Source organism: Hylaeus volcanicus, chromosome 1 (assembly GCF_026283585.1).
Source record: "Hylaeus volcanicus isolate JK05 chromosome 1, UHH_iyHylVolc1.0_haploid, whole genome shotgun sequence".
Taxonomy (NCBI): Eukaryota; Metazoa; Arthropoda; class Insecta; order Hymenoptera; family Colletidae; genus Hylaeus; species Hylaeus volcanicus.
Genome location: NC_071976.1, coordinates 14,884,971 through 14,908,413, shown reverse-complemented (window position 1 = coordinate 14,908,413; position 23,443 = coordinate 14,884,971). Strand labels below are relative to the sequence as shown.

Here is a 23,443-nt window from a genome sequence, read left to right as displayed (position 1 = left end):
ATAATACCTGATGATTAAATAAAAATACTAATAAAATTAAAAAGAGTGTCTATTTTATTTTTAAAAAAACTTCCTATAGTCTATTTTGGATAGCCCTGTATAATTATATTGTCGGTGCACCTGTAAATCGCAAGAAAAGTAAAAAATTGAAAAAACAGTAAGAGTTGGAAAAAAATTCAGTTTTTGGCAAACAATATTGTCATTATTTTATATGAAAATCTTGTTTAATTTAATTTTTTTCTGAAAGCTTTAGATACATCGATGTTGGAATTAAATAACTCCAAGATAAAAATTAACGAAAATACTATTCCCAAATACTACTCAGAACTCTCATATACTATTCAGAAAATTTTTAATACAATTTTGAGAAACTATTATTACCTAATGTGTATACCTTGGAATTTTACTAATAACCACTTTGGTAAAATTAACGATGTAAGTAAAAGAAATTCTCAAATGAGTCCCCATATTCATCTTTCGTAGGTGTACTGGTGTACATGATTCTCAAAGTTCAAAAATAGCAGACATTTGTCCAAAGTTTGATCATAATCGGCGACTGACGTTTTGCGACGTTTCCTTGTCACTTTTTTTCTTCGCTATCAATTCTTATCGAGAGTCTTATCAAGGTTTATTTCTCCACGAGGATTCTCTGAAAACGCGTATACGCGTGTAATCTTTCCTACTAAATGCAAGCCACCGATACACGTGGCACAAGATAAAAGGAACCTAACGGCAATTTTGACTCGTGACGAATATGCTGCGATAACTTACGAGGGGAGCAGCCGTGATACAGTGAGTCACAAAATTATTGGCACGCGCAGGGACCAACAGAAATGTGAAAGAGCAATAAAAGATTTCCCCATGTCTTTTGTTTATAATATAATATAATATAATATAATATAATATAATATTTCTATATTATATTTAAATTATGAACTTATAAAACTATGGAAAAAACAATCACTATAGTAATATATAATCCCACTAACTAAATAAAACAATTTGAAATAGCAATAATATCATTTTTAACCATGAAAAAAAAACAATAATGGAAAGTAACAGTAATGGAAAAAAAAAGCAAAAATAATGTCAGTTATAATTGTAATTGTAACACAAACTCTACAAAGACTTATTAGTATTTTAATGAAACAAAAGTTGAATGGTATTATTTGCTTAACTATTTGTAGATATTTTGTGAACAAGTACAAATATTAAGTGGATATTTAAAAAAAAAGTATACAAAAAAGAAACAATTTTGTGCACAATTATGTGAAATTCTTCGTTACTGACCTCACTTTCATTCATTCGAGCTGCTTCTAGCGAACAGAACAGACGTGCTCTTCCGTGTGTTTCGAATAAAGTTTTTAAAGTCAAGTTAAAATAAAAGTCTACTCATTCATTCCACCGCCTATATTCCAATGAAATTAACAATTTTACTAGTATGAATATTTAGTTGGGTAACCTTTTTATTTCATCATATGGGAAAGCTTCTTTGAGATTAATTATAGTATCTTTTTTAAGTAATCTTCAATATTTAGCCAATATTTCGTCAATTTTCGATGGTTTTATTGGCATGGCATGGTAATCTGTCGTTGAGTCGGTTTCATACCCGTAATCTTAGTCTCACACAAAAAATTAAATATTATAATGTTTAAAATAAAATCGTCGCAGTCTTGTAGTATTATTAACTTTGTGATAAGGTTTTATTCTTAATCGTTTACTCAATTTCACGTATGGAATTTTAATAATTAAAAAAAAAAACAACCTCTAGGTACAAATTAAAAATTTTTGTTTTGTTTTAATCGAACACACACAAATCAAAGCAATCTTTATCTGTAAATCGAATTTGACCCGCAGATATGATGTCTAACTTTAATAATATATATTTTTTTAACTCAAAAAGGTATTATTATCGTAAATAACGGTAATTCTTAAATAAAAGCAAACGCACACATACGTGTCAATATTCCTCAAAAGTTTAAATATTACATTTTTTAAATAAAAAGCGTGGCAAGGCCTAGTATTATTTCTTTCATTTTGTATGTCACCGTTACCGCTTAGGCGTGCGAATAATTTTGTCACTTACTGTATATCGCAAGCGTAAGATGTGTGTTCGTCGGTGTGTATTCGCACCCAGCCGAAGCGGTGCCTCGTGCAATACGGATGTTCGTCAGGAATTACTTCCCAGACAGATGAAGGCCAACCGGGGTACTCGACGGTATTGCAGAGGGGTTGCATCGGGGAGAAAAAGGGCGAGAGAATTGGGTGGCCTTCAATAAGGGCCCACGTGCTGAATATTTTCGTTCATTCGCGTTGCTACGTTTCCTAAGCTACCGATTAACACTCCAAGAAATTCTGTACGTTTACAGAACCATGTGAACTTGGCACCCGACTTTTCAAAAATTAATTTTTTTTTATAGAAAACGACAGCATTTCGTTTGTATCTGATTGTACGTCCAATAGTTTCGTTTGTATCATAAATTCAAAAAATGGTCAGCACCCGACATCGAGATTTTTGAAATCGGTTTCTCCCGATTCTTTAGAATCGTTTGTACCCGTTTGTACCGCTTTTCGTTTCGTTTGTACCTCAATAGTTTAAATTTTACAAGCAATTGTTGATCCGCGTAAGAGTGAAGTTCGTTAATTTTCAAGATATTTAAAATTTGTTTTTTCCCGATTCCTGAGAATCGTTTGTACCCGCCGGAAATGTCTTTCTTTTCGTTTGTACCTCAATAGTTGAAAATTAACGAACTTCACTCTTACGCGGATCAACAATTGCTATAAAATTTAAGCTATTGAGGTACACACGAAAAGAAAAGCGAACAACCCTTTTCAAAGACCTCCAACGTTTTTGGGTCATCCTATATATTGCTCATAACTATTGTTATTGCATGAAACCTATTGGTTATAGATTGCCACTAAAAAGAGTGCAATAAAATAATTTTTTGGAAAAAAGATTTAACCGACTTCAAAAAAGGTACAGTGAAAAGTATGAAATAATTTCTAGGTAATTTATATGAATACGCACTAGCTCTAGATAAAAGTATGGGAAAATGCAGTGAAAAGTATGAAATAATTTCTAGTTAATTTATATGAATACACACTAGCTCTAGATATAATTGCTTAAAAGTATGGGAAAATGCAGTGAAAAGTGTGAAATAATTTCTATTTAAACTGCATTGTTATTCACTATCGTTTCATGAATTTGGTTAAATTATTAAATACATCATATTAAATGCAATGCACCTTTTTCGGAGGCGGCGCAAAATTGAAAATTAAGTATATTCAAAATTGCCAAACTTGGTTTAACTTTCTGTTCGAGGAACAAAGAATATGGCCTTTAATTATTGCTATTACTATATCCGCTTTAGACATCACATTCATTAACACTATTCAATATCACCGCCGCCACCAAATACTATCCCAAACCTATTCATACAGTATTTCCATGGGGAGAGTTTATACGTTAGCAGTAATCAATATTGCCGCCCCTACCCTCCAAAAAATCCCCAATCTACTCAAACTATATTTCCGTGTACATATTATATACATTAACTATTAATTCCACATAGACAATAAACATGTATACATTGATAGCATTCAATATTGCCGCCTCTACCAAAAGCTAACCCAAACCGGAATTAAAAATTTTTTACATTATGCGCCGCCTCCGAAAAAGGTGCATTGCATTTAATATGATGTATTTAATAATTTAACCAAATTCATCAAACGATGGTGAATAACAATGCAGTATAAATAGAAATTATTTCACACTTTTCACTGCATTTTCCCATACTTTTTGTAGAGTAATTATAATTAGCGCGCGTCAATCAAATGAAAAACGCGTATTACAGAGGCCCACCGTTAGGCGGCGCTACTTCTGTTCGGGCATGCTTGCTTGCTATGTGCGCCGCGTGTTGCAACGTGACAAATTTATACGTTGATCTAATGTTAATTACCTATAATATATATACCTTTCACAACTATGTATAAGCAACAAATATATAACCTATTTATTAGTTCTAACTAATGTGTCTTCTTCCTCACTGCGCCAACACTTTTAAGTAATTATATCTAGAGCTAGTGTGTATTCATATAAATTAACTAGAAATTATTTCATACTTTTCACTGCATTTTCCCATACTTTTATCTAGAGCTAGTGCGTATTCATATAAATTACCTAGAAATTATTTCATACTTTTCACTGTACCTTTTTTGAAGTCGGTTAAATCTTTTTTCCAAAAAATTATTTTATTTTGTGGATTCGGGCGATCCGCATCCCCTCCATGGTTGGAAATGCTTGAAAGCAAACGACCGTTTACGACCACCCACCGGCAGATACTCCAAAGGGATAATATGCGTGACCGTAGTTAATATTAATTTCTTAATATTCATCTAACTTTTTATGCTTTTTTTGTTGTATCTTGATGAAAATATATGCAATATATTGGCGAGATTTTTTTGATAAAAATGATATCAAACACGACGCAATTCAAACAATTTTGAGTTTCACTTATAATAAGTAATAGATTTTGTTACAACCTATATATATTACACATACTATTCTTCAAGAAATGTTCGTTGATCTTTTTTTTAAGACAGTATGCTTGCCTATTAATATTTTTTAAAATACCATTTTACGTCCCTTGTCAGCTTCACGTCTTAAAAAAGTTAGCTATGTGAAACTGATACCCGACTTTTCAAAAATTCATTTGTTTATGAAAAATAGTAGCATTTCGTTTGGACTTGATTGAATCATTAATAGTTTCGTTTGTACCTTCAACAATTAGTAAATAAAAAAAATAAAAAAAAAATCACCCAGCATCCGACATTGAGATTTTTGTAATATGTTTTTTCACTTCGTTTATACTTCACTAGTTTAAATTTTACAGCCAATTGTTGTACGCGTAAGAAAGCAGTAAATTAATTTTCAAAATTTTTCAAATCTGTTCTTTCTCTGTGCCTGTAACTTTAATTTTGAAAACAATGCGGTCTCATTCCCTTACGTTTCCACTTCAAAATGAGTTCTTCAATAATACGCAGAATTGATGAGTGACGCATATAAACAATTGCTTATAAATCATAAACTATTGAGGTACAAACGAAACAAAAAGCGATACAAACGGGTACAAACGATTCTAAAGAAGAGGGAGAAAATAGATTTCAAAAATCTCAATGTCGAGTGCTTGTCATTTTTTTATTTTTTTTATTTATCAATTGATGAAGGTGCAAACGAAACTATTGATGGTACAATCAAGTACAAACGAAATGCTATTATTTTCCATAAAAAAAAAGAATTTTTTAAAAGTCGGGTATCAGGTTCACATAGCTACATAAGTTACCTAGTTTTTTCATAGGCCCTAATTATCTCCTGGCAAGAATTTTACAATCTGTTTCCTATTTTGGAAGAGACTTTCTAATCGGTTACTGGCTCACAAAATCAAGTATTAATATTCTAAAAATATTGCATATTGTAAACGAAACTTAAAGTTGTCTGAATTGGATTGTGTTTGGTGCCATTTTTATCAGGAAAATCTCGCCAATATATTGCATATACTTTCATCAAGATACAACAAAAAATATACAAACTTGGATGAGTAATAAGAAAATAATGTTAACTTCGGTCACGCATATTATCCCTTTGGAGTATGTACCTACCTGGGGGTGGTCATAAAGACCAGCCCCACAGTTGGAAAGAATAGCAATGCCCAAGCTCCGAGGGTTTGAAAAGGGACAATAACGAGGAAAAAGGGTGATGTTCGCCGAATCCACCACCTCGTGGATCGCTGAATTTGGTTCGCGAACACAGTTTTCGCCTAACCCAGCGGGGCTACTTTTACGACTACTTCTACGCCTATTAGGAGGGCCATTTGTTAGCGAACTCTGCTATTTCTCGTCCACACTACGGCGAAAACCGGTGAATAACAGGGTTAGCTACCATGTTCACGACCGATGTACGCGAAGTATGTAGTGTTCGCGCAGTATGGACCCGGGGTAAGAAGAAGAAGGCCCTGGTTGCCGCCAGTGGCAAGTGCACGCGTCCGTTCCCTTCGTCCTTCCGGCTGCTCTACGGAGAGCGAAACCCAGGGTAGGTCGAAAGGGGAAATAAACATTGATTCACGTACGTTTAATCGAATTTCTTTATTTAGTCGAAACCGACGCGGGGGAATTCTGCGGTAAACACACCGTTGAGGAAAGGGTGTGGCGACTACGCGCCGAAAAGGATACGCGGCGCAGAATTCCCGATACACAAAGAAAATATCCGAAGGACAGAAAACGAATACTTAACCGGCGCGACTTAACTCTATGGGGGCCTCGCTAACAAGAATCCGCTCTAGAACCAAAATACAGTCGGAAAAAGATTACGCCGGGAATTAACGGCTGCGTGTTTCGAAGGAGACCTCTCCTTCGAAACGCGGCGCGTTCTCAAACCACGCAAGGTCACGCGGGAGATTCGCGAAACGGATGGAGGGAAGTCTAACGGAGTTCCTCTCCGGCGGTGGTTCTGTCGCGGACGAAAAGGGTGCTCCGGAGCACGCTCGCGAACACCCACACACGATTCGCGCTCACACACAGACGCACGCCACAAAAGGGAGAACACCCAGCCAGTGGGCCCTACCTGGAAGCTGCAGGCTCCGGGGTCCAAGATTGGCCTCTTAGGGTCCTCGGTGGGGGAGTTCGCCTGGAGGCACTACACACCGTACACACTCGCGCTCTTCTCGCCGCCGGCTCGTGGCTCTCCCCACCCAGGAGCTATAGGGGCTCCTTACGGTGTGCCACCACCATGACATCCCCAGGCTATTCTTTCTCCCGTGGCAGCTACGGGGCGATGACAGGCGTGTGTCCTTCCTGGGAGGGTGACGAGTCCTCTTGGTGGCGGCCACACCGGGGTCCTAGGGTGGAGGACACCGCGACCGGCGACCGGCGACCGGCGACCGGCGACCGGCGACTTGCCGCGCTCGCGCGAAGACGCGGCTCTACCCGCGAGGGGTAAGTGGACGCGACAAAGGGGGTCCCTAATGACCGCGATTCACGCATCCCTCCATTCTCGCGGACCTACCTCTGGACTGTGCAGAAAATGTCTGCCTCGTCACACCACTTTTCGCAATTTTTGTTAATTTCACAAATTTTATTAACTAGTAAATGTTGTTTGGACTATATCTATCTTAAAGATTTCCAAGAATACGTAAAATATCATTGAAAATATAAAAACAATATAAAAAAAGAAGTTAAGAAACTACAATTTCCTCCAAATTTTTGGGGGGAAATTGATCAGTGTACGAATACATTCTACACCCACCGTATGTACTCGTCGAACATAAATTCAATTTTGTTCGTAGAAGTTTGTGGGAACGTAACGTTAAATTCGATAATTTGTTTCTGATTGCAGATTACTCGTTGCAAAATGGCTCCGACCATTTGCCTGTCGGAGCTGCCAGCGGTAAGGAAATCAACGATCCCGTGTTCTCGTCGACGACAAAGAGTTTCCAATGGAACCGTTGCGAAGCAACAGAGATTCGAGTTGAGGAGGATGGAGATAAACACGCCGCGGCACGATAAAGCGTCTTTAACGCCGCCAGAAAGTCCTCTCTGGGAACCAGAGTGTCCAAACGACTCCTGCGTCCCAACTGTCGTCAGTTCTTCGGCTCCGAACGTTTCTGCTCGAGTACCAACGGACGCGGAGGAACATTGGAGAGTGTTCCTGGCGCGGCGGAAAGGTGTGGTTTCCGTAACGTTAAACAACGATAGAATTTAACACGAATAGATTGAACACTGACTCCCAGACCGATCTCGACAATTTCGAAATAAGGTTATCCGAAATACACTGGGTATCAAAATTACACGAACATTCGATTTTTGAGGTTTCAGTATCTTTAAATATTTTCTCATGAAAGCCAATTATACTACGATATTCAACGTGCAAAGAAACCTCTGGACACTCATTTGCATTCTAATATTGCAAGAATTAACATTACTATATATTGTGTATATTGTCTTCAAATACAGTATCTTCCCGTTTCACGATTATTTAAGAGGGAGCTCTGTTCAGGACGCTGAAGAAGAGGCATTCTTTTACGAATTTAAAAAAAAATAATGTATTAAGGGGGTAGTATCTTGAATTAGGAGGTCTAAAAAAAAGGGTTTTTCGTGAATTTTTTTAGGATGGAAAAAAATAATTAATTCTATCGAACTTTTTCTCCTATTTTCATAGATATTTGAGTAGTCTGTAGAAATTTTTTCAACAAGAAATATTCAAATTGAGGCGACTGTGACACACATTTGTAGAGCACCGAACAATTAAAACCTCCGATCGGCGGGAAAGATGCAGGTCGTAATTTTGTTTTGACACAAAAAAACCAATTGAAATTTTCATTTTCATACATTTTTCTTCTATGTGAACTAAGAAAATTCATACAAAAAAATTTTTAAACAACTTTTTTATCAAGTTAAAGTGATTTCTTTCACCCAAAGAACTCGTTCTTTTTTTCAAACTTGCAGTAATTTCACATTTCACCATTTTTGCGGGTTTTTCTTAGTTCACATAGAAGGAAAACGTATGAAAGTGAAAATTTCTTTTGGTTTTTTTGTGTCGAACCAAAATTACGACCTGCATCTTTCCCGCCGACAGCAGGTTTTAATTGTGAGGTGCTCTACAAATGTGCGTCGCAGTCGACTCAATTTGAATATTTCTTGTTGAAAAAATTTCTACAGACTACACAAATATGTATGAAAATAGGAGAAAAAGTTCGATAGAATTAATTATTTTTTTCCATCCTAAAAAAATTCGCGAAAAACCCTTTTTTTTAGACCTCCTAATTCAGGATACCCCCTTAAGCGGATCTTGATGAAAATTTCAGGGTCTTTTATTCCATACTTGGTGATAACTAGACAGCGGATCTTTATGCATTTATAGGAAATTTGAATGTGCAAGAAACTACAAAATGCAAACAATATGCAAGAATATAAAAAAGATTGAAAGTAAAGTTCATGTTATAATATTTGCAGAATAAAATAATTTCCTATTTAGGTTCAATTTTTGTAGGCACGTTCGCGAAGATTTTATTTTGCATAAAGATCCGCCGTCTGGTGATAACAAATAATGTTTTTCAATACAAAATTGTACGTGGAAAGTCATGTATATGGGCATGTTCGTACACTCCTCGCCGAAGTTACGAATTTACGGGTATTGTAGAGCGTTCAATTTTTACCTTAAACAAAAAACCTAAAGATTTTCTTGTTTATTGTATAATTACGTTGTCGATGACTTTTTCTCGGCCAGTTGTCTTTGGGTCTTCTTCCAGTGCAGTTTAAAGAATTGTTTGCTTTAATTTTTTTAAAAAAACATCGTGGATTCGTTCTTTTTTCGTTATCAGGGAATGGTATTTAAATATATTTTCTTTTAATCTTCAAACTGTTTAATATTTAACAAGAGAATATAATTGTTTTTATTTCTTTATCGTCAATCACCTGTGAGTGACGTGACACTTGACGTGTTAATATTTTAAATGCAGCTGAGTTTCCTTATTTCGTGAAACAACTTATCAAAGTAATAATTTTGTGCTCGAAGTAACGATATTCACTTGGAAATAACCGATTTATTCTGGAAATGCAATATTACGAAATTCTTCACTAGATCAAATCCAAATGTAATTTTAATCCCAGACGAATCGTTTTGAAGTTGCAGATATGTATAATGAATCATGGATATAGAAAATACCAATTGTAAATTTTAAATACACAAGATAATACATGATAAAATCAGGATCACAGCCATTAATTAATGATTAATGAATAATCTTGTGCAGTTAATAATTAATGAATAATTAAACACGATTAGCTCTGAAAGATTACAAATTTCTGATTCATAAATGTAGATTGCAATAATAATCACAAATTTATATTTAGATAAACATTTGTCTGTGCTTTGCGAATAGTTTTATATACACAGATGAACTTCTATCTGTGTTTCATAAATAACCTTTTGACCTGCGTCTCTCGAATAAAATTGTATCTATATAAACTTTTATCGGTATCTCCCGAATAAAGTCTCATTTACACATAAACTATCATTTCTGTGGTACGAATAAAATAGAGATGATCGGTTGTTTCTTTTTTTTTCTTTTAATATAATCGCGTATTAATTAAACGTGATCGTTTTCAGCCAAACAACACTCACTTAACATTGACTTTGCAGCTCATAAGTGTTATTGAATCTAAATAACACAATTTTTCTATAAAAACGTACACGAATTAAATGTTGTAAATAATACATGACATATTTTTTTACATTAAACTTACACAGACAATGTGTAATAAATTAATATTGAAATAACATTAAAAATGTGTTATATTTATAACTTTTCCAAATTTTAACAGATAACACATTCAACTTTAGTTAAGCTTATACTCAATTGTTTAAAATAACGAACAGAAAACATTTAACCGATAGATTTTTATCTAGAAGAACACAACATTTTCAAGTGTATACGATGACAGTCTCGAATAATTTTGATTTGTTCTGACGACTTCGCAGGTCTTCTAGACATCGTTGTGCGCACAATGGCCCTCGTGCGACGGAACAACATCCTTCAGGAAAGGGTGAACGCACTGAGCGCGGAGACACGTGACTTCATCCACTCGGTGCTAAATAATCCCGAGAACAAGTGCGTGCAACAGAGATTGGACGCGTCGGATTGCAAGGACGCGGACGTGTCGTCCTCGACGGAGGAGACCATACCAAGACCGTCTCTACCACCGACTCCAGACACTACGTATTCTTCGTCGAACGATGTCACGTCTAGTTGCGATAGCAGCGAACACGACACCGAACAGTCTTTCTCAGAGGACGACGAATCGTAAACCTCGAATCCGCGTGTACGTGCAAGAGGAATAGGTAATCCCTAAGTGGGAATGAAAAGAAACATATTAAAAAATCTATGGTCGATCGTTGACTATCCGACGATGATACAATCGCTTCTTGATTACGTTAAGTAAATTGAATTTTCCATTTCTATACATATTGACCCTCGGAAGATGTATGATTTTGTGAGTTACGAAGGTACAAGGTCATTTTCTTCTGGAATTGAGATTTTATCGTATAAATATGATACTTATGACGAGATTACGATTTCCGTGGCGTCGGAATTTTACTGTGTTTTTATTTATACAGGGTGTCCCAAAAATGTTGTAACACCTTGAAAGAGGTGGTTCGGGAGATGATTTGAAACAACTTTTTCTTTAGCGAAAATGTTGTCCGAGGTTTCGTTAAGGAGATATTAACAGAAAACATTGACCAATCAGAGCGCGAGTATGACGGTTGAGCGTAGGCTACGCGATAGGCGGCCGCTCCAACGGCCTGTATATCTGAATTATCGGGAGGTAAGACAGTCAACGCTGATAAGTCTCCATCGTTTATGTTTATGACGTAACGACCGCTGGCGATGCCGCGTTCTTCTATGCGACCTAGTCCGTATATCTGTCGCAGGGAAATGATAAAAATAGAGATTTGAACAAATCCCTAAGGTAGATGATCAATTCACGGGAGATGTTAAAATAACAAGTCCGTAAGGTCATTTCTCTAAAGAAAGTAAGTGATTTGATCAAATCCCTTAACTGTTTTAGTGTAAAGATGAAATAATATTGTTTAGATATTAAAAGTATTAATTTAGTAAATCATGCGTTATTAAGTGTAGAGTAGGTAATACAACAATAGTCGTAGAAACATGAATTATTTATTAATTACATTCCCTAAAAATATTCTTTTTGTTTTTTAAAATATCAGCTTAAGTACCTATTTCTTTTGCTAATTAGTCTCGAATAAATAATTTATATTTCTATGAGTATTGTTGTATTACCTATTCTACTTTTAATAACGCATGATTTACTAAATAAATACATTCAATATCTAAACAATATTATTTCATCTTTACACTAAAACAGTTAAGGGATTTGATCAAATCATACTATTTCATCTTTTCGTTAAAACAATTAAGGGATTTGATCAAGTTATACTATTTCATCTTTTCGCTAAAACAGTTAAGGGATTTGATTAAATCACTTACTTTCTTTAGAGAAATGACCTTACGGACTTGTTATTTTAACATCTCCCGTGAATTGATCATCTACCTTAGGGATTTGATCAAATCTCTATTTGTATCATTTCACTGCGACATATCGACACAATCTCACCTTTAGAGTTAAAGATTGGACAACCACTCGTGTCGGGGTCGCCACTCCAGTGACTGGCTCTAATAAAATTATAACTTCTGTCAACTTCGATTGAACGCATCTCATAAAATAAGACGTCGTCTCTAGTTGAGAAATTGCTCTTAGGGTTCTACACCAATAAATATTGTCCGATTCTTCTAGACGGACTGATAACGCACAAAATCTCACCTACTTCAGCTTTTGCAAATTTGAAAGTTCTCTCTCCGTAGACGAATCTCTCTCCAAGTCTTCACTCTCTGATGAGTGGAATATTTTATCCCATGTATACGTCATTCTCGCGCGTATCAAAGTAACGTCATTACCATAGATCACACGAAAGGAAGTGAATAAATTGGCCATATCGCCAAAACAACAACCAGAATCTGAAGCAGATATGTTTTTATGCATATAATTTGTTAGAAAAACAATGCCGCAATTCTCTATCATGTTTAGTTTATAAATTATGTTCATTATAAATATGATGTTATCAAACTTTAAATAAATGTTACTTTTAAACTAAACGTGATAGAGAATTGCGATTTACGGCATTGTTTTTCTGATAAATTATATTAAATAAAAACGCAATCAAATCATGGTGCCACGGAAATCGTAATCGTGGCATATATTTATGTGTTTCTCTGTGAGAGTTAATAAGTGAAAATGAAGAGCAGGGAAATGAGAATATTTGGATAATCTAGGATGAACATGATGCGCATTACTTGCATTAAGTACAGAGAAATGTCTTGTTTTTACCATCAGCTAAGTCTACAGAGTTATTAAAAAATTTACAATAATATTCTACATCTCAAAAGTAAAAACAGAATCTGAATAAACATGAGCCAGCAAACTAATTATTACTGAAATTCAGCTGCTAAGTCGAAACATGAACTATATTTTGGTTCAAAAGTAGTTTCCAGACTAATATAACAAATGGAATGAATATGAAAGAATCTTAACAATAATTTTATCTGACCTGTTGTTAATACTAAATAATAGAAATGCTTCTATACTATCCATCATATAACACTCCAACATATAAAGCCGGCGACTGACTTGCAACAGAACGCTGTAATGTAACTGCTCGGCATGAATTGTACGGTTCGACACCAACGTTACAAGGTCGTTTTTGAAATCACGAATGCTCGCTTCGAACTCTCGGCTGAATTCTCTCTCAATGCTTCCTACTCAATTCAGTGAAAAGTAGACGATCAAAGAGGTTCCTCAAAAAACCGACAGACCAGTGGAGCACGGTCGAGCGCGAACCGTTCGCAAGAGTCCGTCCAGACTAATTGTAAGCGAATGCTCGCGTTACATTACAATGTTCTGTTGCAAGTCAGTCGCCGGCTTAAGACTCCATCAGTTGAGTTACTTGAAACAGGTGTTAAATTCAGTAGTCATTCAACTAGAGTCTAACTATACATGTATACTTTGAACAGATAACATTTGAGATATAGAATAAATTTTAACACTTTTAGATTTACACTCTATTGTGTAACTACCTAACAATTAATGAATCAAACATTAAGTTTTTCGTTAATTTAATTTTGCATACTATGTGTGTTAAAAATTTCATCAACGATACTGTAAGAAATAAAGAATAGAATAGAGCTTCAAGAAGAGATTGTACAGAATTGTTTGTAATGTATAGTAAAACGAATTTGAAAGAAATCATTTTCTCACGGTGGCTTCACTGAATTCATTGAAAATTTCAACCCAGTTCTTTTTCGTGAAGATACATCAGTAGTTTGTAAGTTCTACCCAGCTAACTTTTACAAAAGAATTGTGAAAAGAATTGGGTTGTACTGACTCGTATATTGAGAATATTAAGTATGAAACGTTTAATAATAGTCTTCGAGCAGAAGAAGCTTATGTATCAGTGAAGTAGTTAGATAGAAAACTATAAAAGGAGTATCAATCTATCAGAACAACGCAACTTGTAACATATTGTTGCTAAGTAGAAATATTGCAATCAATTGGTAACATTGAAGATTCACACTTTGATTGTGGTCCATTGAAGACAGAGCACTAGCGTGAAATGAATCTTATTCAATAAAATGCAGAATTATATCTACTTTAATTATGAGCCAATTTAAATTAAAACGCTCTGCAAATTCGTGGCTGTGAAATTTTGTATTTGCACGTGTAATTGTATCTTTTTTTTTCTCTCTCTCTCTTTCTTATTTACGAAACAACAATTTCGCTATAACTAAGATTCGCATAAATGAAAAATTGCGTATCTTTTTGAACAAATGATACCTTGAAACGGTTGAACATTTTCGATTAATTGAATATAAGTACTTTAAGAAATTAATAATTACATTGCACAGAATCAGCAATGCAAGCTTTTTAATATGGATAAAAATGTTATTCTCAATTTTCTCGTGTATCTAATTGGCATTGAAACGTTATGAAAAGGTATTTAAAAGTGGATTGTACTATGTATAAAATGAACATGTTCATTTATAATTTATTTATAGATATTATTATGCAATTAATAATAGAAATATAGAAATAGAAAAATACAACTTCAAACCATCAGAGTTTAAAGAAAATATGTTAAACTCCATCAACTCATAAATAAAACTAGGAAAAAATACTTGATATTAATTTGTTGCAATTTACAGACATTAAATATAACGATCAACATGTTAAATACCTTCCTTTTTACAATTTATATGCATTTACTATTCCCATTGTAAATGCAATACTTATAAAGTCTAACAATAAGAGTAATTAGTGTATCTTCAAGAGGTTTGATACAAATATTTTTCAACCAATAAACCTCTTTATTTATCAATCAGGTGATATATATTTGAATATAATTCACGTAATTATCGAATTAAAAAGCAATGCTAATCCAGCATCTGTAAAGTGATTTGTGATTGTATGATAATCATATAGTATTTCGAGACTATAATCTATAAATCTTGTAGTGGACTATACATAACATATACATATGTAATAATAACTCCTATTGACATACATTCATTATTTCAGCGTTTTTCAAACAGTTTACTCTCGTGAATATTACTCATCAATATTTTTCTATTTAAGAGTCATCTCTAGTTTTCTCATTAAATTTATTGTTATTGTTAACAAACATCCTAATAGTCGCGTAAGAAAAGAGATATACCGTTCTACAATAAAAAATGTCATGCTATTTTTTGAGCCTTATTGAAAATATTGTCATAAGTAAAAGAAAAGAGAATTCAGAAAATGAAACGACACTTTTTATTGTAGAATAATATACTTTATTTTCGAGTATAGTGAAGGTACTTCATTGTTATAAAATAAATTGATGCCTTCCAGTGGTCGCCTTTACTTCTATTTAAACTGAAAACAGTTAACCCCATTTTGATGTACGTACATATGTATACACTGTGTCCCAGTTACTAGAGCAATACACATAATAGTTATGAATTACTCGCTTAAGCATTATTTAAATTACTGCACGTAATTAGAGTAGCAAATGACAGAGACGGGCAAAACCCTAAGCTTGGAATAAGTCTGAAGTTTGCCGATATGTTTGTCTCGTTTTCTCTTTTGAATATTTTCCAAAGAAGGAAACGAGACAAACACATCGGGAAACTTCAAATTTATTCGAAGCCTAGGGTTTTGCCTATCACTGGCAAATGAAACGTCATATAACGTTTCTGCAAGAGATTTAATAAAATTGACCGTCGTAACTTTGTGAAATAATATTAGGTTTCTGTAGATTTTGAATTAATGTAATTAACATTGTAGTAATTTCAAAATCTTAATGGAGGCGTGGCAGTATATTTTAAACCAACTCTTTAGTTGACTTCCTGGTTATTAATTTAATTAGTATTTTGTATTTTGTAAACAAAATTTAAAGCAACTGATCTAGATCTTTATTTGCACGCCTCTGTTCTTTAGCATATCAAATTGTTTCTTTCTTTCAATATAATATAGCTCTTAATGATAAGAATGAACCAAATCAAATATTAACAATCATAAAGAAAGATGTAAGGATAGTAATACATTATATACTAGTATATAATACAGTACGCATAGATGCTTCCGCTTTTTGTAAAAATACATATAAAACACATTTCAAATTGACTTACTGCGTTAGTTTCAAATTTTCTGACTGCTGATGGCTACTTCTTCAATTATGACTGACATCACAAATTATCTCCTCTTTTACGGTATCGTCGTGCGTTTTCAAGATTACGCGAATAAACTTCATAGAGCATCAGGGTACATAGGTAGGCGTTACAAGTGTGATGTATCCTTCAACGGCCATGAATGGAGAAGTATTTAACACTCGTCATGAACATATATTAAAATAATCTCATCTTCTACAAACATTTGGTAATAATTCTTTTACTCCTATAATCACGTTCAATTCCATGATATTACCAATATTAATCCATAGAAACTGAATTTTTAGCTAAGTTTCTTTGAAAATGTTTCAGTAAAAACATTACAGAAGTATGATTGTCATAAAAGAATAATAAACTTGTAAGTGTCTTAAACTGTACTTCATTGTTTGTTAATATTATTAGTTGCTACAATATCCTTACGAATCATTTACAACTATTACAAAATTTTATCATGACATATATTATTTACGCCGTTAAATTAAAAAAATAAAGTGTGTTTATCTCTTAAAGTACGTCATACAAAAAAATACTACAATGAATTATTTATTTATTTATTTTCTTCTTTAGGATAAATTTGACTAAATACATTATATTTATCACCTTTATAGTATTATAATATCTACTTTTCTGTATAGTGAAAAAATAAACGATGATTTGAACAAATAAGAATATTTTATCCATTATTAACAGTAAATGTACAGTTTTTGTCCCATATTAATAATAATTTCATACAAATGGATGTACTACATTAGTTAAAATGAAACACATCCCGCAAATGCTATTTGTAAATGTGTATCATTCAAATGCATTCGGAAAAAGTAGTTCATGCATCTAACAACTTTGTAATATTATATAATACACCTCATAGCAGCATGAAGAGAGTATTCAAAAATTGTAATCATAATTACTGATTATATAACAATATTCTATGCATACCATCACAATAATATATTTACAAAAATCCTCTATTCAGCCTAAACATGTACGATTTAATGAAATTATATCCTCTTTTATTCAAATATTCAATGTTAATGTGCTTCTGGTGACTTCAATAAAAGAACTACAAGAACCCAAAATTGAAGTAATGCCTGTAAAAAGTTCATAAGAAAATTAATGTACTCCCGAAGGAATACAAGACATATTTTGTATTTGATTAACAAATGGTTAACATTGTTACATCTAATAACTTACCATGTAAATCAATACTAAAATTCTTGCAAGTGGATATCTCCTCAAAAATACACCTGTACGAACACTAATTGCATCTAATGAAGAGTAAGCTCTTTTTACTCTTCTAGTAACTCCAGTATCAAAAGGAGTTTCCATTAAAAATGTCGGTACCTGAGCTTTCGCATCATCGGTGTCATTTATATTATACGAAAGATTACGACGACTGTTTCTAAATTCATGCTGTGGAAATAAGTGTAAAAATTAATTTTCTTTGTTGATGTTAAATGACAGTTCCGGGTATAAGCCGCGTCCAACGTATGGGTTTAACAATCCTGAGGTACCCAAGCTATAGGGAGGGCAGTGGGTCCTAACAAACTACTGGCATCCCTAATGGGGATGGTACAGAATGATGAAGAAAGGTGTCTAAGCAAATGCAAGACTGGTACATTAGGTATTATAGTCAACTTGTTTGACTCCTACCTTTATAAATAAAACTCATTGACGGCTTACACCCGGAAGTCTCTGTTAGTATCAACCATAAAAAACCAGGCCTCGAAAACCTCAAATAACTTATCAATTTTTGTTTAAAATTTATGCCATTTATTACAAAAATACATTATTAAAATTCGATTCTTATAACTTTCGTTGTAATTTTACCCCTCTTCAGTCAACAAGTAGTAATAATAAAACGATGAAACATTAATAAAAAGATTAAAAACATACAATTTTACACAACATATGTAAAAATGAAAATTGAAAGAACTCCCATATTAAAATGTATTATACATATTGATAAAATAAGAACTACCGTTTAGCAAAAGTATATCAACTTACTTCAATTTTCTCCAACTGTAGTCTTAAAGCATTTCTTTCAGTCGTTAAATTTTCTAAAGCTTGTTGCTTTGAAACCAATGTTTGTGTGAGAGTTGCCAGTCTCGACTCTACTTCGCTACTGGGTGTCGATGTCGCAGATAATTGTATTTTCAGCTTAGCAATTTCAGATTCATTTTTTTGCAATTGTGTAGTGTAACTATTACGCTGACGAATTAGCTCATCTTTCAACGATCTTATTTCCTAAAACAAACTCGATATTAATAATTCATTTCGTTATATACAAGTAGGAATTACATAAATGATTATCAATGTACATCTGCATGTAATCTTGCATCCTCTTCCGCGTCTAATCTCCTTCGTCTTTCTGTTGTAACGATTTCCTGAGTTTGTATATTTGTTTCCGTAGATTTTTGTCTCATTTTTTCTAATTTCACATCAGCATTCATTAATTCTCCACGCACTATTCTCAACTGCTCAGAAATCTGTTGGTTTTCTACTCTGAGTGTGTCTCGTTCTTGTCTATTATGTAATACAGTCAATTGATTAACAAACAATGAAACATTTATTTTTGATATATTACTGGACTTACCTCAATTGATTTAATTCCATGATCATTGTATCATCCACTCCTGTAGATTCATTACATCTTAATTCTGCTATTAATTTTTCTTTTTCTTGTAATGTTTTCAAAGCTCTAGCTTTGTGTTGTTCTAAATCGGATCTAGTGGAATTTAATTCTGATCTACTTCTTTCTAAAGCAGACTGTAATTCTGCTACTTGCTTAGACAATTGCACCCTTTCCGTATGCAAAGATTGTAATTTCTCACTCAATACAATGATTTCTTTTTGATGATCTGTCTCTTGTTTTCCAAGTAATTCATTCCTCTCCTCCAAATTCTTTTCTACTTCTTTCAAGTACTTTCTTATATTCTTATTATCAGATGAATTTATTAATTTATCCGTTTCCATAATTTCTTGTTTCTCTTTGTATTGATGATCTTGGTGTGCTGTATAAAATTGTCTCTCAACAATGCTATGTTCTAAAATGGAGTTAAAATTCTGACTAAAATTTTAAAATTACATAAATCAAATGAATCCAAAATTCTTATTTACCATCATCCAACACAATCTCCAAAGTTTGGTTGCCTACTATTTCATTATTATGCGCTACCTCATTCTTGTAAAGATCTTCATTTTCTATATTTACATTATCACGATTAGGATCATTTGGAACATCTACAGATGTATGCATAAGGCTGGGACTTGAACGGCCACTGTGAATCGATAATTCTGATACAGAATCTATAGTCATAAGCGAAGAAGGTGTTGATGGTGACACTGAAATTTCTCCTATGGTTTTCTTTGGACTTGTGTCAGGTGTATTTAAGAAGGTAAGAAGTTCTTCGTCTTCAGATGTAACAGAATTTGTTGCCAACACAGGTAGATTTGGTAGCGAACGAATATAAGGAAATTGCTTTGGTGATCCTAAAGCAGATTTCAGAGCTGTGCCTTCTTGCGTGTTAAAACTGAAATATGTGACATACATTTTTGTGCTTTAATTACCTGTTTGACAGAAAGGTTATGAAAGAGAAGTAGGTTATTATTTGATTTATTCCTAAACTGTATTAAATAATTGAATCTATATTTTAAATAATACTTAATTGATTTAAATACTTAATTCGGACTAACTTTAAATGTATAATAATTAGCTTCTTTTACCCTGATTCAGGAGGAATCCATGTAACTTCTGTTAATTGAGACTGTGGTACTTCATATTTATCTTTATTTAAAACTGCCGCGGTATTTTTATCTATTTTATTTAACAGATTCTCTGCCTTGTCTGCGAGACCTGATAACCAGGCCATTTTCACGAAAGACTAAGCCAGAGACTTGTTACAAATTTGATGACGTTTAACAAATGACAAAATTCATGTGTCTTCAGTTGCAGTAACTTAACCTAAAACAAAAACTAATACGTGTAACTATTATTTACGAAAATGCTCAATTGTTGCAATTCGATAACGTCTAATATTGTCGTATTCGATACTCCGCAAAGAGAATAAACTATAACTAACTAACTAACTAACTAACTATTGTCGTATTCGATTATTGCAATAATCATTTTTAATTTAAGCTTATAACAATAAATATAATATTGAATGCCAGTAATAAATTACCGAGTTTTATTAAACAAACATGAGAATACGTATTTACGTAGCATATAATTATAAAGAATATAATAAAGCTTTAAAAAATTGCCATTACTGTTCCTAATTTAGCTTTTTATTTGTACACATATACCACACAGTCTACCATTTATGACAATCGTAGATTTGAAACTGTTTGAAATTATGTACAAATTCTACTGACATTTTTATATAAAACATGAAAATCGTCCTAAATGATTGAAAATCGTACACCAATATTTTGATATGTACAGAAATATTACTGTAACTTTAGTAATATTTAGTAAAGTAAATCAAATGTCCCATTATTCATGAAACTTAGCTGTCAGTAAAAATTGCTTTATCTATATAGTATTATTACAACTATACTTTAACAATTTACGATTGTTATGTACTTGGTTATATATTTACAATAGCAACAAATATAAACAAGTTATATTCTAGCAAACATTAGTAATAATGCAACATGCAAGTAAAAGAATGTAATGTGATTATCAGTGAAATGATACTAATCCCACAAAAATAATTTTATTTATAAGTAGTATAATTAAAGGACAATATGAGAAATAAAACAGGAAAATTTCTTTATTAATTATCCTTACAAAAAATTATTGAAATCTATACTCGTTAGAGGCATTTTTCTATTTCTTTCCTCTTATAAAGAAATGTATCATTTTTTAAATCAAAATATTAGAAAAAAATAAAAAAACGCAAACTTTATTGGGAAAATTTAAATTTTAGGTTGTGAAAATGAAGCATATAATATGGTTGTCATATGACTATATAGTGAACATATGAAATTAATAATTTGTTTCCAAATCAAATTCTACAAGTAATTAGTGTGAACATAATATCTTATTAGTATTTCTAGGTATCTAAAGCCATTATAAACAAAAAATAAAGTACAATTATATTATATTTATTTATTTATATTTAATAAAATTTAGATGGTTTTAACACATTATTTACTGTTACCTTTTAATGACATTTATTTATCATGAAATGTTATAATTGTATAATGTACAATGTATTGGTAAACAATAGTTTAATTATGAAAGATCTTTAATGTTGAGTACACTGCGATTTATACAGTATTCTCAGTAATCTTTACAATGAACTAGTCCAGATTTAATAATAGTACTCCTATATCATCTAGTCCTGTAGTAACACTTTATGCTTTAAGAGCTTCAAGATCTTTAATACATTGTTGTAGAGTAGCTTTTTCTTGTTCTGGTGTAATTGCTTTTAGTACGTTATTTACAACCCATTGTACCATATGTTTCTGAGCAATTCTGCGTTCTACAGTATCTATTTGGGAATTAAAATCCAAGCGTTTCTTAACCTACAAACAGTATAAATGAATTTATAACAATTATTTCTAAAATTGTAACATTTTTTAAAACCATATTTACCTCAGTGTAAACTTGTACCATTCGCTCTCTGTAAGTAGCTTCTAACTGCATTAAAATATTTTGTTTTCTAATATCATAAATCATTTTCTGTCCATCAGTGCGCCACTTTTCTAATTCCCAGTTCTTAATAGTTTGTTCATACGCCTCAATTTCATTGTTTCTTCCAACATTTAACATTTCTTCATATTCATCGACCTTTTTATCTAAGAATTTGGCAATATTGGGACCAAATTTTTTTATTACATAAAGACAAATGATGAGCATAGAAATTCCATTGTAGAATTCATGTTCCAATACATAGATTTCTTTTGATAGTAAATATGTTCCCAGAGTAGCTGTGAATATATATGGACCTAGACACAAAAAGCAAATAAATATTATCAATAAAGACATGATTTCATTATTATAACATCGAACTATTCTCAAGTTTTCTATGACTTGTATATGTTATTAATGTTTTTAAACATAGAAAATCAAACATAATTTTAGAAATTATCGACATACCTGATACACCAGTCTTAGGATAGAAGAATGAAAACCACTCTTCTGGAATAAATCCATGCCTAACTGGGGCAGGATATATGGGGCGTTTTGGACGAGGTACATCAGATAATGCTGGTACTGTAGTTTGTATTCCACGAACAGCTGTGGACACTGCTTGAGCTTTGAAACAAAGTTACTAAATCAAAAAGTATTTTATGAAATCTAAAAAGATTTAAGTCTGTTAGTGAGTCTAATATATAAATCAATAAATATAATTAACCATAATCCAAAATCAATTATCATATATTTATGTATTCATATCTAAATGTTTCACCTTACTTAAATTAAATATGATGTATACACAAAAATTTCAATAACAAAATTGGCGCATTAATATTACTTAAGCAAAATATCCAAAGAAGTCCAAGAACACTTTATTATTACATAATGCAGTAAAATAACCGACATGTTCTTGACAATGACAGTTACAACATTTTGTAATCTATTTTTGCCAATACATAACTTTTTTTAGATAAAGTAATCGATATTAATTTCACTTATAATTCTAATTTACCATTACGAAAAGCTAATCTTGACAACATCTTGCTTCGATCCTCGGTACCAACGTACCCAACTGTACCACTTTACAAGTCGATTGAAGTCGATCTTGTATAGTGCCAGATGAACATGAAGTTGACTATACAGAACTTCAACTTAAAAGAACGGGTGCGCAGGAGACAAACTGGCGCCACCAACGGAAAGTAGGTGAACTACTAGATAGTCTTTCCCGTTTTTCAGGCACAATAATGAAAAAAACATATAATAATTATGCATTTCATAATCAGGGGAAGTAAATCTATCGTCTCGTCAAGTGTTTTTTGGAAAAAATTGAAAAAAAAACAAATTTCTTGCCTTTGAACGTATTTTTAGCATGTTTCAAAAGCGAATTGCAAAATGTGTAACTATCCCCCGCAGCGGAATTTTCTTCCTTCACTTCCTCGCCTCATAAAATTACAATAACTGT

At 32.8% G+C, this 23,443-nt stretch overlaps 3 protein-coding genes across 6 annotated transcripts in view; 1 reads left to right on the top strand and 2 right to left on the bottom strand.

The window, feature by feature from the left end:
- Positions 1-17,232, top strand: part of LOC128876243 (uncharacterized) — a 54,984-nt gene extending 37,752 nt beyond the window's left edge. For 2 of the 3 annotated variants that reach the window (XM_054122557.1, XM_054122470.1), the window contains 2 exons: positions 7,391-7,718; positions 10,535-17,232. In XM_054122557.1, the coding sequence (XP_053978532.1) occupies positions 7,406-7,718; positions 10,535-10,860 (639 nt within the window). In that variant the 5' untranslated portion in view covers positions 7,391-7,405 and the 3' untranslated portion in view covers positions 10,861-17,232. Of the gene's footprint in view, positions 1-6,410; positions 6,991-7,390; positions 7,719-10,534 lie in introns of those variants that run through there. The other variant, XM_054122641.1, reaches the window with a different exon arrangement.
- LOC128876031 (golgin-84) lies at positions 16,865-20,810 on the bottom strand. Of its 2 annotated transcripts, XM_054122151.1 has the most exons (8): positions 20,516-20,810; positions 20,058-20,295; positions 19,452-19,864; positions 18,928-19,378; positions 18,653-18,857; positions 18,339-18,578; positions 17,526-17,744; positions 16,865-17,422 (listed from the first exon to the last, which is right to left on the bottom strand). In XM_054122151.1, exons 2-8 carry the CDS (start codon positions 20,201-20,203, stop codon positions 17,363-17,365), a joined length of 1,734 nt encoding a protein of 577 aa, XP_053978126.1. In that variant the 5' UTR covers positions 20,204-20,295; positions 20,516-20,810; the 3' UTR covers positions 16,865-17,362. The 2 variants fall into 2 exon arrangements, with proteins under 2 accessions (XP_053978126.1, XP_053978201.1); XM_054122226.1 differs by lacking the exon at positions 20,516-20,810 and having other exon boundaries at positions 19,452-19,901; positions 20,058-20,192.
- A 612-nt stretch (positions 20,811-21,422) lies between these two features.
- On the bottom strand, positions 21,423-23,151 carry LOC128876171 (ATP synthase subunit b, mitochondrial). The gene is made up of 4 exons (XM_054122353.1): positions 22,994-23,151; positions 22,441-22,599; positions 21,937-22,289; positions 21,423-21,866 (listed from the first exon to the last, which is right to left on the bottom strand). Exons 1-4 carry the CDS (start codon positions 23,019-23,021, stop codon positions 21,696-21,698), a joined length of 711 nt encoding a protein of 236 aa, XP_053978328.1. The 5' UTR covers positions 23,022-23,151; the 3' UTR covers positions 21,423-21,695.
- Positions 23,152-23,443: the final 292 nt, after the last annotated feature.

What these genes read in the sequence shown, in the direction of transcription:
- LOC128876171 (XM_054122353.1), bottom strand. Translation starts at nt 23,021, where the DNA reads ATGTTGTCAAGATTAGCTTTTCGTAATG. An exon ending in TCCTAAGACTGGTGTATCAG is followed by an intron (nt 22,290 to 22,440) that starts GTATGTCGATAA and finishes TTTTGTGTCTAG; the next exon opens with GTCCATATATATTCACAGCT. An exon ending in TGGTACAAGTTTACACTGAG is followed by an intron (nt 21,867 to 21,936) that starts GTAAATATGGTT and finishes TACTGTTTGTAG; the next exon opens with GTTAAGAAACGCTTGGATTT.
- LOC128876031 (XM_054122151.1), bottom strand. Translation starts at nt 20,203, where the DNA reads ATGGCCTGGTTATCAGGTCTCGCAGACAAGGCAGAGAATCTGTTAAAT. An exon ending in ATGGAATTAAATCAATTGAG is followed by an intron (nt 18,858 to 18,927) that starts GTAAGTCCAGTA and finishes ATTACATAATAG; the next exon opens with ACAAGAACGAGACACACTCA. An exon ending in ATGCAAGATTACATGCAGAT is followed by an intron (nt 18,579 to 18,652) that starts GTACATTGATAA and finishes AGTTTGTTTTAG; the next exon opens with GAAATAAGATCGTTGAAAGA.